At 36.4% G+C, this 17,906-nt stretch overlaps 1 protein-coding gene across 9 annotated transcripts in view; it reads left to right on the top strand.

The window, feature by feature from the left end:
- Positions 1–17,906, top strand: part of arhgef10la (Rho guanine nucleotide exchange factor (GEF) 10-like a) — a 128,328-nt gene that overhangs the window by 70,364 nt on the left and 40,058 nt on the right. For all 9 annotated transcript variants that reach the window (XM_028003007.1, XM_028003010.1, XM_028003009.1 and 6 more), the window contains 2 exons: positions 575–675; positions 10,223–10,344. In XM_028003007.1, coding sequence (XP_027858808.1) covers positions 575–675; positions 10,223–10,344 — 223 coding nt within the window. The remainder of the gene's footprint in view (positions 1–574; positions 676–10,222; positions 10,345–17,906) is intronic.

The raw sequence follows: 17,906 nt of genomic DNA, 5'->3' as shown, positions 1-17,906 counted from the left end.
CCTTTCTTTCACACATCTGAGCTCTGGTCTCCAACTGTGCCAAAGCTTGATTTGGCTCCAAAAGGCTGTAACTGATCAGAGCCTGCCACTGGTTGTGCCAGCAAAGCCCACACATTAGTGGTTTTTTTTTTTTCTTCTTTGAGTGCTTGTGCCCACCTTTAAGCGATTTACTGTGACCAGGCTATGCGATCATCAGAGCACGCTTTGAATATTTATGTAGAGGCTGAAAGCATAGAGCGCCTGTACACTGAGGTGAATGACTGTAGTTTTTCAAGGAAAAAGCTGCTCTGGCATAAATTCTTACTCTATTAAACTTAAATTTCCATGAAATGAAACACTGTCTGCTCTACTCAAGTCTTCTTTTCTCTGATCCGTTGTCTTTGGATTTAGTTTATTAAAGTCACATCAAAATCTAATTCTGTACTTTTCTGGTTTTGGTAGAGGTAAACCTTGAAATAAAGCATACATAGAACTCAACATAAGTTGACCCATTGTAACGCTAGTTGTATATTGATCTATTTGTGCATGCATCTTGGTCTGAGTCTGTGTTTGTCTGTGCATGTGTGTCTTTTAGGTCTGGCCGTCCAGTTAGTTTCATGGTGGTCTTCAACACCCCCAACCCTCTTAGTAAGATCTCCTGGGTCAACCGACTGCACTTGACCAAGATTGCACTAAGTAAGCACACGACATACTTACAGACTCACACACATATCCACGTCAACACACTCACTAAGAAGATCACTGTGTCAGTTCTTCTTAAATAGGATGATGCAATGCAATGAAAGCGCCGACAGTGTTCACCAAATGCTTGGATACATTATCACTGTTTTCTTCACACTATGTTAGTGAAGTGCACAACTGCTGTTGCAATTTATGTAATCAGGGATAAAATAAAAACCCTAACTAGGTCACTGAAAGGTTATGTACTGAGGAAAACGAAAAAATAGATAACATTATTAATTATTTATTTTCCAAAGCTCCATGTGGATTTTTTAAATAAGAAAAAACATACTTATTATGAAGCCAAATTTCACTAAATAACAAAAGGATTTAAAGTTACTAAAAAAGTTGTGTTGTTAGAAGTTCATGCACTTCTGCATTTCTTCACGTTCACTGGTGAGCCTTGTTTTGAAATTCCTTTCTGAACATTTTGTTATGGAGACCTGTCAGCAGTCAACCTTCATCACTGGCAAAATAACAACAAGCAAATCCCCAGACCTATCTCAGCAGGGAGCACAAGACCTGTTTCATTTTTTATCTCTTCCTAACCTCTGCCCTCTAACCCTTACCTTGCTGAAACAAGTCTGACCATACAGTTCACACTGTGCTCATCAGGAGTTCATTAATGTTTACTGTGATCCAGTTGTTGCAAAAAGATAGTACAGGTAGAACAGGTAATATAGACAGCACTACATTTATGTATGTTTGTCCATCGCTGCATGCATATTTAATCTACTCTGCACCTCTGTCTCTTCTTCAGATACTTCCTATGTCAACTATGCTTTAGCCTATGTTAGCAATGCGTATTTAAGTTATCTCAAACTTATTTCTGCTCATTTGATTCTCTTGTTCACCAATGAATTAATTAACCATGCAGCTGAGGTTCTCTACATTGCCTCAGTTTTAAAGAGCTTCTGTTTGTTGTGAGTGGCTATATGAAAGCATTATTGCATGGAAGAACAGCTAATCATCTTAGACTAATTATATGCATACTTTCTTTTTAGGATTTAATACCAAACAGGTTACTTGGATTATTAGCAGGTTGTGTATATTGGAATTGGATATAGCTTTGCTGCTAAAAACATAAAACTGTTTCTATGTAAGTCTATTGAAAGATGCCTGTATTTATTCTGAATATCTACTTTTTGTATGTAGTTTATAGTGTCAATTCTTTTTTTTTTCCTTTTTACCTGACTGTGTGGGTAGTGAGTTCTTAGATCTGAATTAGTTGTTTTTTGTAATGATGTTATTAGTTTTGACATTTTTTTCTCAATATCTAAAGTATCACAATTTAAAGATAGCTTTATATTTTTATCTGTTTGATTACATTGTGTTCTCAAATAATTCATTTGAATGAAATCAGATGTTATGATCAAACAGTTACTCACTACTTGAATAGCTTTTGTTTAGTCTTACTTCTACATGAATGACAATACATTGGAGAAATACTGCTCTTACTTGAGTACAATTGTTGAACATGCTAGTAATCTCTGAATAAAATATACGATAAAGCAGCATACAATCTAATTTAATCCTCCTGGCGTGTGTCTTTTCCATTTAATTAGTTTGAAACATTGTTTTAAAGGAAGTAACATGCTACATTCATAAACAAGGTACTTTATAGTCTTCTCAATGATTGTGTCAAACAAGTTGGGATAACAGGTCAACCGTAAGTCTAAAAGGTGTTGTGCTTAGCAGAGATTTTCCTGGCGGTTTGTTTTAAGAGTATTTGAAAGGTCTATGTAACAATAAATATGTAACACGCACACCAGATTCCTTGACTGTACTGCAGGCTCACCTGTCACAGTTTGGGGTATAGAGGTGTATGGGGCATGTGGCGTATCTGTAGACACTCCAATTGCGCTTGACAGAGTGACATCAAAGACGTCAGTTGAGGAGCAGAGGAGGCTGGGGCTGCAGTGAAGCGCAGCATCGCCAGCCTTTCCCTGTTCCTCACACCTTTATCAGCAACACAGCAGGCGTACTGATGAGGAAAGCTGCATAGTTACTGCATACAGCTTCCCCCCATTTGGCAGCTGTGTGGACACTAGTGATATTCAAGGCACGATACAGCAAATTATCCTTATCTATCTCTAATAAGAAACATACTGTATGTGTTATATCAATATTTTTTTGGGTAGACCATAAAAGGTAAATACAAATTTGCATGGTAAGAAAGAAAGAAAAATATGATGTAAAATTTGCCTTTCAACTCAGTGAGTCTGAATTAATTCAGTAAGCAAAGTTTATTTGGTGTTCACTTCAACAGAGAATAACAAACATGGATCGAATTTTATTTCTTTATTGCATTTTTTGGTTGTGGAAAACACACAGGCAGTCAGCACATTGGATAAAATGCTAATAAAATGTAAATGCTTTTCTATCTTATTTATTCACTTTGTTTTAAGCAGCTGCCTGCATTGTAATGAAATCCTATTACTTATGTTCTTCCAGTTTTAGACCAGTGATTTCCCAACATGGCCCTCAATGTATTTGAGAGTTTTTTGATAACTTTTGCTACCATTTTTTTTTTGCATGTGTGTGTGTGTTTTCCATTGACACATATGAGGTTGACACAGTTAACCAGAGCAAGTGAATCCTGTGCTCTACTACAACAACAATACATACAATATTTCATTAAAAATGCATCAGCATAGTAGAGTGAAATGCATCAACATTGTAGAGTTATGGCAAGGAAATCACTGAGAGTCTGGGATGGAATTCATCTTTTCTCTCAGTGATTGACAGCATGTCTCTAAATTTGTGCCATTGTTTTAAAGGATTGTTCTCTTTATGTCTGAGAGTTTAGCTAAATTCATGTTTCCATGTCAGAATAACATTATTTATTTATAAAGAACTGCATTTGGAATATTTTTTGTTTTGCATGACTCATGAGACTTGGTTGTTCTACTTCTCAGATGCTGTGCACATTATTGCAAACTCCCTCGTCGTTTTTTTTCTTTTTCGAAAAGTAGAAGTTGCTTGCACATCATTGCTATGCAGCCATGTCACTGAAAATAAAAAACTTTTCAGTGCTAAGTAATTCTTTATATTGATTGTATAAGAACAACATTACACATTAAATTCTGTAATATTCAAGTGGCCATTGAATATCATTTAGATTGCCTGCCTGTTTAAATATAAATAAACATTATTTATATATTTATTCAAAGTTAAAAGTAATTATTGTGCAGAATTATGTAACACACAGGCTACTGGAATTATTTACCAAAATTCCCTGAGCATAAATCAGGCAGCAGAAAACACAGTTTTGTCTTTGTGTAAGAAAGGGTTCAAATATTTAGATAAAATTACCAAATTGTACAAAGTCCTTTCTTTAAAATGTTTGCACTGTTAATATTATTGCGTTTTAAGATATCCAGTCAATTTTTACTCAGACAGTCATGAATTTGTACTTGATAAGAATTACCTTTGGCAAAGGCGAGTTCTGTTAGAGTCAAAACCCAAAAATTTCTCACCAACAGACTAAGGCGCTCATTTTCAATTGTGTCATGACGGTTTGGTGCTGGAAGCTGATCATCTCAACTTTGTTATCATTCCATTCTGAGGTTGTTATTTTCTCCCTCATAGGTCTTAGTAGATACTAGAACTTAAAATCTAAATTTAAAATTCTTAAAACATCATTTTTTTTAGGCTTAGGGAGACACCTAACAATGTTTATATATTTGAGTCTCAAATAGACTCTTGCTGACATTGATTTTAAATACATTCTAATTCTAAGATTTACACATACATGTTCTGATTCCTTTGATATGTCAGAGACGTATCGATAAAAAGCTTAGAAAAATATTGCCTAACAAATTCTTTTGACTCTTGACAGATTATGAGTGTGATTGGTTTATGAACATTAACATAAATGACTTTGCTTAATATTGTAGAGTTTTATGAACACTTAATTCTCAGCTTTTGATCAGTTCACTTTACAAATTAACATAATAATTATGACTTGCAAAGTCAGTTTTATTATATAATTAATGCATGACCGATACCAATTAAATTGCATTGTTCTTGTTTGAAAACATTGTGAGAAAACTAATTTAATGATGTAGAAAATTCAGAATGAGCAGGCCTTAATCACACAGTTGTTTATGAAAGAATCTCCATTTTGACCCTTTGAGGTACTACTGCTTTATTCATCACTTAGATAAAAACAAATCAAATAGAAGCGGGTGGCAAGATGGGTTTCATTCACTCTCTTGGGAATCAATATCACCACCAACCTGGTCAGGATGACAATTACATGTTAATTGTTTTACACCAACACTTTGCCTTCCCAATCCACCAAAGGTAATTACAATGAAGGAGTTGTTGATTTAATTTCACGGATGGTGTAGCGTCACAGGGGCTTCCTCGTCGTTGCAGTCATAGGCAGGTCTGTCCTCTGTTCAAAGGGAGACCTACAGTTGAATCAGCATTTTAAACTCACCGGACCATGGTGTTGTTTAGTCTGAAATGGCTGTCTTGCTCTGGAATGTCCCTGAATATTGGACAACACAAGCGGCAAATGTTATCATGCATGATTTAGTAAGTAATTAAATATCGCAAAACTCATTTTCTCCCGACCCATCTCCACACTAGTGTTTATCCTGTTACCTCCAATTAGAGGGAACATAGCCTATATCGCTCATCCAGATTTGGAAGAGTTCTCTCTACCACATCTGTGAATGTCATTAGCTTTTAATGGCATTTATGCATTCTGTATTATTAGTTAGGCCTATAACAGGCATTGTTAGTGCATGAAGGATTTACGCAATATGATATAGAAGCCAAGGCTAATGTTATGCTTCTCATGCAAACAACATGCGTCACTTTATGAAGGCCTGCACAGTAGTTATAAAGCCTTGAAATAGAAAGTGAGAATTACCCCATAGTGCTTCTTTGCCAGGACCCGCTGGGCCTGGTGTGCTACTGCATTCTTTAAGTCTATCTGAGTGGCCTTGCTGTTTCTGAAGGGTTTTTATGAAATGGCCAAAAGCATTGCCTAATTAATGGGCTTCCTCAGTGCAGAATTAATTGTTTTCTACCATTCAGACTCAGCTCTTTCAGAAAGGGTTAAAGCATCAGACTTTGATGGCTCTCACAAGAAGAAGAGCCCATCAAATCATGAAAGATTGTTGCTGAGGCGCAGGAGACAGAATGAGAAGAATGAACGAGGGCAAGGAGAGGGAGATGTTGAGGGTGTGCATGATTATGTGTTTTGTGTGTCGGCGTGAACATGTGGAGAGTAGGAAGAGGTGGTTGGTGACGGGGGGAGTAGGACTAAAAGGATGATTGAGACAAGCAATCAGTCCCTCAGTCCCGCTGTAGGGTAGAAAGACCGAGCAGGAGGCCGTTGCCTGCGGTTACATTGCTAAGGGTGAAGAACAGTTTTTTTTTCTTTTCTTGTGTATGAGTGGAGTGTGGTTTAGAGGAACTAACACACATTTGGGCACACCTTCTTGATCCACTGTGAGTCTATGCCATGCCGATGTTGACTACACAGGAGATGAAGAAAAGGAATACAAAATAACCTGCTGCATGGGTGATCAAGTAGATTTAATTTATCAGCGCGCAGATTTACATGCTGTCTCTATTAAACAAAACGAGCCACACCTAATGTGTTAACCTTGTCTTTTTATTTTGTCCACTTTATTAGGAACATAAAATATATTTGTTTGAACACCTATAATACAAATATAGAAGAAAGTCAGCTCTAAACTCCTCTACTGGAATTATTTCTGTTAGCTCTGAAATTAATCTGTCAGACTGCAAAGATTATCTCCGTATCTCGCTGTGCTCAAACATGCGAAATGTTTATGATGAGTAAACATTATCTCAGATTTAATTAACAGATCCCACACTTGCATTAATCCATGTGAAATATCAATTGCGCTGCTGTATTTAATTAGGCTATATCTTTGCCCTTTGTGTCACCAGGCCTGATATAGCACCATGCCCTGCAAATTAATCTAATTAATCAGCAAAAGACTTGAAACAAAGGCATGATTGAAATAACAAAACTGAAAGACTAAGTCTTCCCTGTAAGTGAGTTTTTAAGATATGCTGGAATTCTGTAGATCTAAAACTTTAGTTTCTAGAATCTTTAAATTGAAATTTATTGCTTCAAATCAATAAGTCATAAACACAAAATGTATGTGATACCAAAATAATGGAAATTTTAAAAATTATTTCCAGTGATATTATGTCTAAGTTTAGATTTTGACAAATCTGTCTACAATAACATCTTGAAGTCAGTTTAATGAATGTTTATATTCTGTAACTGTGTTGATTCACTAAACAGCAAAGTTCACTCTTGAAAAGTATACAACTTGCCTCTATTATTCTCTGTGTCTGAATGAGTATGGAAAAAGAATGAATTGAATGTATAAAATTGTTAGAGTTACCAAACATTCATTCTCTAAAATACAAAACTCAGAATTTGTAATATAATGGTTTTCACAATCATCTTTAACAGAATGTATTTGGTGATCTTAGATATGCACACTCACATTTTTTTTGCTGTTCTTTAAATCTCAATTTTTAATCTGGGTATCACAAACACATATACTTTGTGTTAGGTTTTATAGATGATACTTTCATAACTGTCTCTCTTCATTTTCTCTTTCTTTATGCATTTTATGTTATTATCTTTATCCTTCTTTCTCTCCCATACTCCTTTGTCTATTTTAACCTATTGCCATCCCTTTCTCTCTTTCTTTTCTTGTCTTTTTCCCATATTCAGGATTTGTGTATACTGCCTTTAAAATAAACCTAGAGGAGTTTATAACAGATTTTTAATAAAACTTCAAGTGGAGCATTATAGCAAAAACCGCAATACTTAACTTGTGAGAGTAAAACTGCTGGGCTTCGCGGTTAGTTAACTCCAGTTAGTTGAACAATTAGCATAGGATAACATTGCTCTGACTTAAAGAACTTCCCATGTATTCTGCTATCCAAATAATTAGGTTTCAAGCTCATGTGTCTAAAAACCATTATTCCAGAAGTAATTTTCTTGGTGTATGTTATTTCTAGCAAATTTTAGCTTGCCCTTCATGCTTTTCTTAAGCAGCAAAGCATTCCTCTTCGCACACCTCCTGTGAAACTTAAACTTGTACCATCATTGCTTGATTTTACCAGCATGCACTGCAATGTCAACAGGGGCAAATATTTGTTGTAGGTCTTTATGACAGTTTATGATTAATTAGATTTTACGTTTTCTTTCATTTTAAGCATCACCTTCATTTCATCACATGGTGTAAATTTTATGCTTTGAATGCCTCCCAAGTGTTAGATAATTATGACTCAAATCAATCAGACTGGAGGTCAAAGCATCCGATTTGCTTTAAGTTTTAAACATTCAGCATGTTGAGGTGTATGAATCTTTACCAGTGCAGAGAGTGTCTTCATAGCGTAGCTTGGGATTAAGTAATGTTAAGTAATGTTAATTACTTAATCCCAAGTAATAATAGCTACTCAGCTATTATTACAATAATAGCTAATAATATCTTCGAAAAGTGCTGAAAAGCAAGACACATAGATTTTATCCTCATGATATCATGATTTATGAAACAAATTTACACTAATTGACCAGAATAATGCAAACACCAATTTTAAATTTCACATTTTGTACGGAAGTCTACAGAATACTGAAAAGATGCAGACCTTCTTTCATTGCATTTTATGTAACTACTGTAGGCATGGATTTATTGCTTCCTTCTTCAATTAAAATAGATATTGAAGCTATTCTGATCTTTAACGAAGATCAGAATTACATTGTTTTTCAGTTATATGTGAAGAGTGAAGAGTATCTAGGCTTCCCTTTCTATATAACCTTTCATTCAGTTTAACAGTTTTACCTTGTTACAAGCCTCAAATCTTTCTTGATATCTGCTTTTTAAATGTATTGAAGATGTTTGAAATACGTGCCATATGTAAATAGAAGATTTCAAAATTTTTGCACTGACATCAACTTTCAATGCAATGAATTGTATTTTTTTTACGTTTTGCATATTTTCTGTAATAGCTGCTAGTCTTTGGTGGATGAAAGTCTTGGCAAACAGACTTTACTTGAGAATGACACTAGACGATCTGTTAATTCATTCAAGGAGAATGATAAACACTCACTGTGTTTATTTTTAGTTAGACTTGTGCAATTAGAGGCATTGAAGTTGGCTGGCTGCTTGGATAATAACATATCTGCCAACTGCATTATACATACACAAGCACATGCATTGTATCAATAATTAATGCAACAACAAACAATTGTCACAGTATTATTTCTAGGTTGTTACAACAAATAAAATTAATAAAAGAAGTATCTGTTCAGTTGATGGAAAATTAGCTGTCAGAAAACATTAACCTTAAACTTGCATAAAGTGTGGAACAATGCAATTTTATGAAACAGATACGCTTAAAGATAAATACTTCTTAGATAAATAAATCTAGCAGCAGTTTTTGATTGATTTCTTATGTTTATACATATAACTAATGGAAATGAATTTGCAAATCCTTGCCTACACTTGCGAGATAGTGGGTGGTGTCCATATTTTATGCTTGTACTATTTTGCAGTTAAAGTCTGTGTTTATAATTTATTTCACGTTTACCTTTCTCCTTGCAGTACATTAAAGATGAATATTAATTTATATTAATTTGGAGTTTATTTCAAAGCTTCTCTTTGTGTGTACTCTGACAGATTCAACACACATAGCCAGTACATCTGAACAGAAGTTTATTAAAGCTAATGAAGAAAGTTGATAATTACTCTGCGGTAAAAGAATCTATGGGCCTTGGTGTCACTTCTGCTGCAGTTTGCCCTCAATTAACCCATGTAGACCCTGTGTGGCATATGATTATGACTGCCCACATGACTCTAGAGAATGTTTCAGGGCTTAATGCACTAACCTTTTATATATGTGACCTCAAATCTTTTTGTGTCTTGGTGGATGGTTTCTCAGAGGCTGTTGGTACATCTCACCTGTACTTAAAAATAATTTATTTAACTTAGACTACACAGCTTAGAATTGCTGTAAATCAAAATTTTTCTGCTTCCACTTAATTTTCTGACTCACATGCAGAATATATTTCCACGTCATGTACAGGACTTGGAATGAATAAATAAAAAAAATTAATTATACAATGATAAATGTGCACTGAAGAGGGGCTTCTGTGAAATGCGTGTAGAGCGGCAAAGTATATGTGAGGATGACACTTTGTAGTGAGCAGACATCCAGTCTGAGATCAAACAAAATTTGGGACGTTCTTTCAGTGTGGACAAAATGCAAGTTAACATATCCAGCAACGAGAAAGTTATGTGATTATTTTCAAATACTAACAACATAGTTGACATACAGTACATCTGAAAATGGTTGCCTATTTACTTGGCTTATGATAGAGATAGAAAGTTTACAGTTGCTAATATGGGCAATGTGAATTGGTGAAATAAACACCTAGTCTGTGTGATGAGTGGAGAAAAACTTGAATTTGTTTGTTTGCTTGTTTCAGGAGAGGAAAATTCTCGAGGTTGGTTATATGGAGAAGATGAAGGGAAAACAATAGTACCATTTTCCTGTCCACTGCTTGCCTGTCACATGCCTGTCTTTGCTACAAAGTCAGCAGAAAGAAAGGTAAATTTGCACTCACTCACTCACTCACTCACTCACTGATTCATTCTCTTTTTGTAAATCACATGAAACTTGTGCAAAATATTACAATTTATTGAAATTAGTGAGATTGTATAAATCAATTGTCATTGGTTAAGATATACAATAAATATTGTTTTGACAAACAAAATTTTTGCCCATTCATAAAATATTTGCCAGGTACATTTTATGTTCACCTGTGAAACGCTTTGTGAAAAGAAGACTTTCCTTTTCTGTGGCTTGTTAATATCTTTTTTTCTTGGCTTTTGTCCATGGAGTCATACTGAGCTATCTTTTCATTTTTGGATAAAGGAAAAAGTAGCCACCCACTGGAAGCCTGAAGCTCTTTAGATCTCAGGTGGTGGATTTTTTTAGACTTTACTTCAGGCTGCATAGATTTAAGCCACTGTTTCTTTAATCATTGCATGCTGAGAGCCTGCTAATTATAATCTTAAAATTGTGAAAATACAAATTTACATTTAATCAAGGTTAGTTATACAGCTAAAATTAAGATGGAGTGAGTGTGAGTTTGTTTTGGTAAATTTTGCTAGAGAAAAAAAAATATATATACTATATATAAAATTACAAGTTCCTAGGACTGAGTTTGGTGCAGTTTTTCATTCAGCACGGTCTTAGTTCTTTGTGGCATACACTCAAAATTCAGTGCATATTTTTGTGGAAGCATCATACATTTCAGTTCAGCTCAGACATCATTAGCTATTAATCCTGAAGGTAATCATCACATTTGCTGTAGATTTGTCAACTTCACACTGATTATAACCATCTTTCATTTCACCACAACCCAAAGCTCTATTAGCTGATATGTGATTCCTGCAGAGGCCACTGGGGTACATGGGATGTACAAGAGTTCATGACCCAGCAGGACACAGCCATCAGTGCAAAGCCTTACAAGGCATGAGGGATATAAGCTTGTATGCTGCTCAGGAATGTGTGATACTGGGAATTTTAGTATCGATCCGGTGCCAAGTAAATACAGGGCTAGTATCACTAATACCAATTCTGATACAATTTTTTTTTTCTTAAAATGTAATTATCATTGAATAGTTTGGTGACTTGACTTCAGTTAGTTGATTATGATAAAATACAGGGCAAAGATTTTAGTAAAATGCGTGTTTGTTTTTATTAACCAACTACAATGTTACACATTGGAGCAGAAAATAATTAAAATAATTCCCTTTTTACCTAAGTCTTTGACTGTAATCTGCTTGTAACCTAAATAGGAATACTATTTTCTCCTCTTTATTCAGCACAAAAGCATTATCATATTCTGTCATATTACTACATTAAAAAGGTATACAATTCTGCTCTCAAATTAAAAGTGCAACCTCTGAATATGTGGCATTGTCATTCCTGCATATGTGCTGGCATGAACTATGTGACTAAATTCTAGTAATTTACTGGACATGTGGAGGAGAAACTGCATTCAAAGCTATTAATCTCATCACACTAGTATCAATTCAATACCAGTACTCACCTTGGTATTGTTAGTGTCAATATTTAGATCAATACACCCAGCTCTATTGCAGTTTCCATTAAATTATGACCCTAAAATGTGAACGTTGCAGCTGAAATGAAGAATCATTTGAGCAGAAAACCTTTTCCAGTTTGTTGCAATCCAAATTTTGGTGAGTATGTATGGAATTTAGCCTTTTTTTCCTGTCATCAGATATTGGGAGTGACAGGTTGGGTGGTTGTTTCCTGATGTAGCCGGTCTACTTCAAAGTTTGATGCATTGCATTCAGAGAATGTATTTTGTATACAATAAGTTGAGATCCTTTTGCGATTCAGTTATCTTTAACCAGTCTTCCTATTGTCCTCTGATTTTTGACACCAACCTTGCATGTGTCCACACAGCTGTAGTCTCATGGAGATTTATTTTCTGTTTTTAGCCAGAGTGTACAACACAGAAAAGGATTAGGGCCACTGAAAAAAAAAAGAATTATTATTCTGAGTTTTATATGTCCTGGTACATTTACATATTGTGTTTGCATGTGGCATCTTAGTACAAAACTTGCTATAGTAACAGCTGTTACAGAAATGTAACAGCAAGATAATTATCTTGAAGAGATATTCCTTCTCTTCTGTAACTTGATGAATTCAGCATTTTATTATTTTTTGTTGTATGTCCACATGCTGTTAGTATGCACACATAGGCAATATCTCTCTACTTTCCTAACAAATCTATTATATTTTTATGAAGGAAAACCAATTTATATATTCTGGATGACTAAGAGATTAGGGGACTAATGTAATCCTCTAACTGGAAAACCAGCAATGTAATGAAGAAGTGAGCAGCAATGACACCAATAAATCTATGTAACAAAAGATAAACCAAATTAAGCTCTCACCTGGATTATTTTGCTGCGTTTATGAATTAAAATAATGATTTCAAATCACCGCTTGTTTCTTAGATGTTTAAATGTGTTATAGCTGTGCATATTTTTATTCACTGGTATTTCTAAACTGTCAGTGTTTATGAGGCAAAGAGCCTCAAATTGGATTACATTGAATAAATCTGTCAAAGCAATTTGACTTTCACTGACATGAACTCTACTTCTGAACAAGCCATTAGTCCACAGTTATGACAGATTTCTTTTTCTTATAGTGAGAGATTGCATCAAAAGAGATTATAGAGTGCCATTTTACACACTCACTTCCTATTGAATGCAATCAAAGCTCACTAAAAAGGCACCATCTCACTGATGGTCTCACTCAAAAATGCATAGACTATTGGAGTTACAAGGTTACACAAGAACATTTCTTCAAGTTGCTACCTGAAGAATTTTGATCAATACAAGCTGTTAAGACATAAAAGCTTCCAATAGATTAAATGGTCAGAGCAAGTAAGGAATATACTTAAAGGGTTTTAGGAGTCAGTAAAGTTAGTTTTAAATATATTTTTAGAGCTAAAAGAGAATATTTGGACCTCTTTTGTAGACATGGCATTTCAAAGGGGTCATGTAATTACCATGTCTACTGGGGAGGATGTTATAAAGTGATAATGCAATTATCTTAATGGCAGCTGAACCCCGATGTGTTAAGTAATGTTCCATCATTTGATTAAGACCTATGAATTAACCTGTACTCTGCTAGCCATATGGAGGACTGAGCAAAGTCAGGTGAAACCACAGCTGGAAGAGCAAAAAGTCAAGTTTTGACATGGTATAGAGGGTTTTCCCACAAGATACTGGCAACCAGAAAAGTTCTGCCAAAAGGCTGTTACATGTGACTGAGTGCAGAGCCAAATCAATTAATATCTTTCAAGCCAGAGGGAAATTGTAGTCTCTGATGATCTTCTGAAATTTCCAGCTCTAATAATAAATAAATGAAGCACCTGAGCATACCACTGAAGTGCTTGGCAAATTAAAAAGTAAAAACATTTAAATGTATCTTGGTGCTTTTGTGTTGCTTATTCCTTTCTTGTGTGGCAAGCAGTTATTGTCCGCAGTTAGTGCACTGTTCTGCTGCTTGTCTTTGAACAAGTACCAGAAGGCATGGCCAAGTCTTAGCAGATTCTCACTGGCTGCCTTTTCATTGCTGTATTGATTTTAAGATTCACTTACTCACTTTTTTAAATTTTTAAATGGTTTGCAACCTAATAATTTAACTCTTCTCCTTATCTTTTACAGTCAAAAATTATGTTTAGATCTTCTAGCCAGGCGCTGTTGGTGTAGCCGATGGCCAAATTAAAGCACAGTGGGGATCAAGCTTTTGCAGTTGAAACTACCAGACTCTGGAACAAGATGTCTCTTCATATTTGTGCTGCAGTGTTTGTACAGTTGTTTAAATCTCCCCTGAAAACTTTTTTTTTAATTGGCTGTCAATTCGGGATCAATTTGAGTTCCATTAGTCGTGTTAGATTATGGTGTTCTATACTTCAGGTTTTGATCCTTTTTGTTGTCCTAGGAATAAAGTCTAGATATCAGAAAGCTGAAGAGGTAAGCATTTTTTCTTTCCCTTTTCTGACTAAAGAGAAGGTAGAATTAAATGGAGTGACTTTAAGTCCTTCATGCAGAGCAGAGTGTGATTAGGGGCTTAACTCAGCAACAGTCCCCTCTCTCTCCGTGTCTCCATCTTTGCCTCAGCCATTGCCTCTGAGACACACACATGCCTCTGTGTGCCAAAACTCCACAGCTCTTTCTCCAGCTCTTGCAGCTTCTCTTGGCAGTCTGAGTTACAGTGAGAAGAAAGGATGAAGAAAAGGAAGCATAAAAGAAATCCCAGATTAAAAGAGATGTGGCCGAAGGGGCCGAAGCCATTTCCTGCAAAAATTTAGTTCTGAAGCAAAGTAGGAACAGCACATACACAGGTCACCTAAGGGAACTAAGTCCACTGCTAGCTGTATGCAGTTCTGTATACCGAGGTCCACTCAGTGGGAGCTTGAGAGGGCTACAGGGCGAACTCGTTAGGCTCCGGAGATAAACCTTATCACAAGTCTGCGAAGTGAGAACAGAGGGGGCAGACTGACTCTTCTCAATTTATCACTTTCATTCTCTTCCTCCCCCCGCCTTTTCCCTTACACACAAACACAGACACACGCAAACATGCAGAAAATCCAACTCTATCTTAGTTAATAGACAAACCACATTGTGATGTTTAAAGAGTCATGGCACGCTCTCTTTCAGTGGCCTTTCTGCCATTTTTGAAATATGAAACAGAGCAGGTTTGGCAGATTGCCCATCGGGAGCTGTGAGGTGGTTGGGTTAAGGGATTAATATGTGATACTAAAGCCAAAAGGGTAACAGAGTTTTACACAGGAGAATTCACTTCTAAGTGAAACCATTAATGCCAGATTCTGTAGTTTTAGTACATTAATGCTTGAAGTACGTTCTACCCAGACAGGCTCTTTAGGTTGATGTAGATAAGAAGGGCAAATATCAGTGAAAAATCAGATGAACTTTTAAATAAAATACCCTACAAAGACCTTATCAGTCATTTGCTCCAGATACTTGAGATGCTGAAATACATTACTCTGAAAAAGTTAAGTTCTTAGTTCAAAGTCTCCACACCAATACAGGGCGTATTTACGCAAGCCAGTAATCTGACAGCACAGCAAGCTGTTTACCAACTGGCATCACAAAATGCGTTGGGAACTAAGGGGCTTAAATTACATACCTGTCTTTATCTAGGACACACATATTTTCTTGTGCACAGTATTTCTGTTAAACAGCTTATTCAGCAAAGCTCTGAAGAAGATCAGTGCTTTGTTGCTGTCCTGTTTCAAGCTTCCTTGCACACTAACATGAACCCTTTATATTTGCAGTATTTTATGTGAAGGGGACGGGGATCTCTTGGCCACATAATTCACACCAGAACGCTGAGCTTCTTCTGTAGTCTTAAAAAGGTTATTTTATATCCAAAAGCAAGACTTTAACTCTGGTAAATGCTGTTTGTTTAAAAAGTATTAATAGAGGATGGGCTTAGGAATAGCTGATAGGCCAGAACTCATGCGTAGCTTTGAGAATTTCCACATGTAAAATTTAAAGTACAAAATTTCTTCCGCTGGGAAGTATTATGTGCTGCATCCATTTTAGATTATTATTTTTTCCTTCTGAAAGGATTGTGTCTGTTTTGCGAGTATCACATCCTAACTCTGATGCACTTCACTAGTCTGGATAGATCCCACAGATTATCATCATCTTTCAAGCTTACGTCTTGTTCCTTTTCTTTAAACAAAAATGTGCAATTAAGCTTGGAAATCCATTAATCCTGTTACAAGCTGTAACTTTTCTCAGCGTCTGTTGAAATTGCTTTCTGCGAGGTCACTGGGATCTGCACTTGTTTACTTGGCTAGCTGGTACTTCAGGAGAATGTTGTCTATGCTCTTCTTACTCACTGTGTCATCCATCTTCCCCGCTGATGGAGTGATAAGCGAGAGGCACTGAGCGCTCGTCTACCACATAAAAGTGGTTGCATGCACAGAAAATGAGCTTGTTGAGTGGCATCTTTTTGCACTAGGAAACACATTTTGTTCTCATGCCTACGTTTATGGCATTTTCTGGGGAATAACTAATTTACGCATATAATGTCTCAAAGCTCTTGCATCCAGACTGAATGAAAGAGCTATGTGTGAAGGCTGTGTGCGTATCATATCACAGATGAGACACTGTGTCATGAAATATGGATTAAAAAGGAGAAGGACAGTGTGAAAAGGTGGCCTTTGCCTCAGGCAAGATCTTTCTGATGATTTATTTCCTCTTCCCAAGACTGTTTTTTATTCTAATTATTTAAGCCACAGGCAACAGGTTGACACCTTATGCAATGCTGCTTGCTTTGTTCTTCCTGAAGGTTGTTTGCTACCTTTCAGAGCAACACATATCACCACTTTGTGCATTTGTTCAGAATAGATGCCACAGCATGGATTAAAAACTCATTCTCTCCGCACAGGCGTAGCAGTCCTTTCTCTGACTACATAGTGATATCGTTTTGGCAAGCAGAAGGAACAAGCAGCACAATGTAGAACTGCGAGTAACTTTTTTTTCTGAAATCCGGTTTCTTTTAATTTCACATAAGTTAGTGGAATTTAGGGCTGCACAGTGGCGCAGTTGGTAGCACTGTTGCCTTGCAGCAAGAAGGTCCTGGGTTCGATTCCCGGCCGGGGTCTTTCTGCATGGAGTTTGCATGTTCTCCCTGTGCATGCGTGGGTTCTCTCCGGGTACTCCGGCTTCCTCCCACAGTCCAAAAACATGACTGTTAGGTTAATTGGTCTATCTAAATTCTCCCTAGGTGTGTGTTTGTGTGTGAATGGTTGTTTGTCCTGTATGTCTTTGTGTTGCCCTGCGACAGACTGGCGACCTGTCCAGGGTGTACCCCGCCTCCCGCCTGGAACGTAGCTGGAGATAGGCACCAGCAACCCTCCCGACCCCATTAGGGACAAGGGTGCACAGAAAATGGATGGATGGATGGATAGTGGAATTTAGGATATTTACTTAGCAAATGCTTTCACTTGAGTGTCATGATTGCTTGCAATAATGACAAGGGAAATATACAATATTGTTGGTAAAATACAAGTTGTTGGTATACCAGTAACAAAATCTCATGTCAAAGACCTTGGAATGGGTATTGATAATTAGACATTCCTTAAAGTTAGTTTTCTTTTTAATTTTTTATTTTGTAGGAATAGAAATGATTTTTATGATGCACGTTTTTGGCCTGAAGGTTGGCTGTAGAGGCCAAGCCACTTTAGATGCCACACTACTGTTTATGTTTATAAAGTAGGTACCAAATCCCTGCTGCTCAACCCATGAGTTTAAAGGAGGCACATGGAATATAAGAAACGCTTAACAAAGTGTCAGTCATATTTCTGATTATGAAGCTGGATCAGGGCAGACTTGTTTTTGTGGCTGGTCTGACTGGGCTCTTTTGGTAAGAGTGGCTCTGTTCAGCAAAGTCTAACTCCTGGCACACTAAACTTGTCACTGTCAGAATTACAGAGGACTGTGACAGCACACACCGTCCAGCTGCTTAAGATTCCCAATCAAAGAGGACCCTGTGCTGAGGTCAGGTCACAAGTCAAACTTTGTTAT

This window comes from Xiphophorus couchianus, chromosome 20 (assembly GCF_001444195.1).
Source record: "Xiphophorus couchianus chromosome 20, X_couchianus-1.0, whole genome shotgun sequence".
NCBI classification, from domain to species: Eukaryota; Metazoa; Chordata; class Actinopteri; order Cyprinodontiformes; family Poeciliidae; genus Xiphophorus; species Xiphophorus couchianus.
This window is presented reverse-complemented; position numbering and strand designations above follow the sequence as displayed.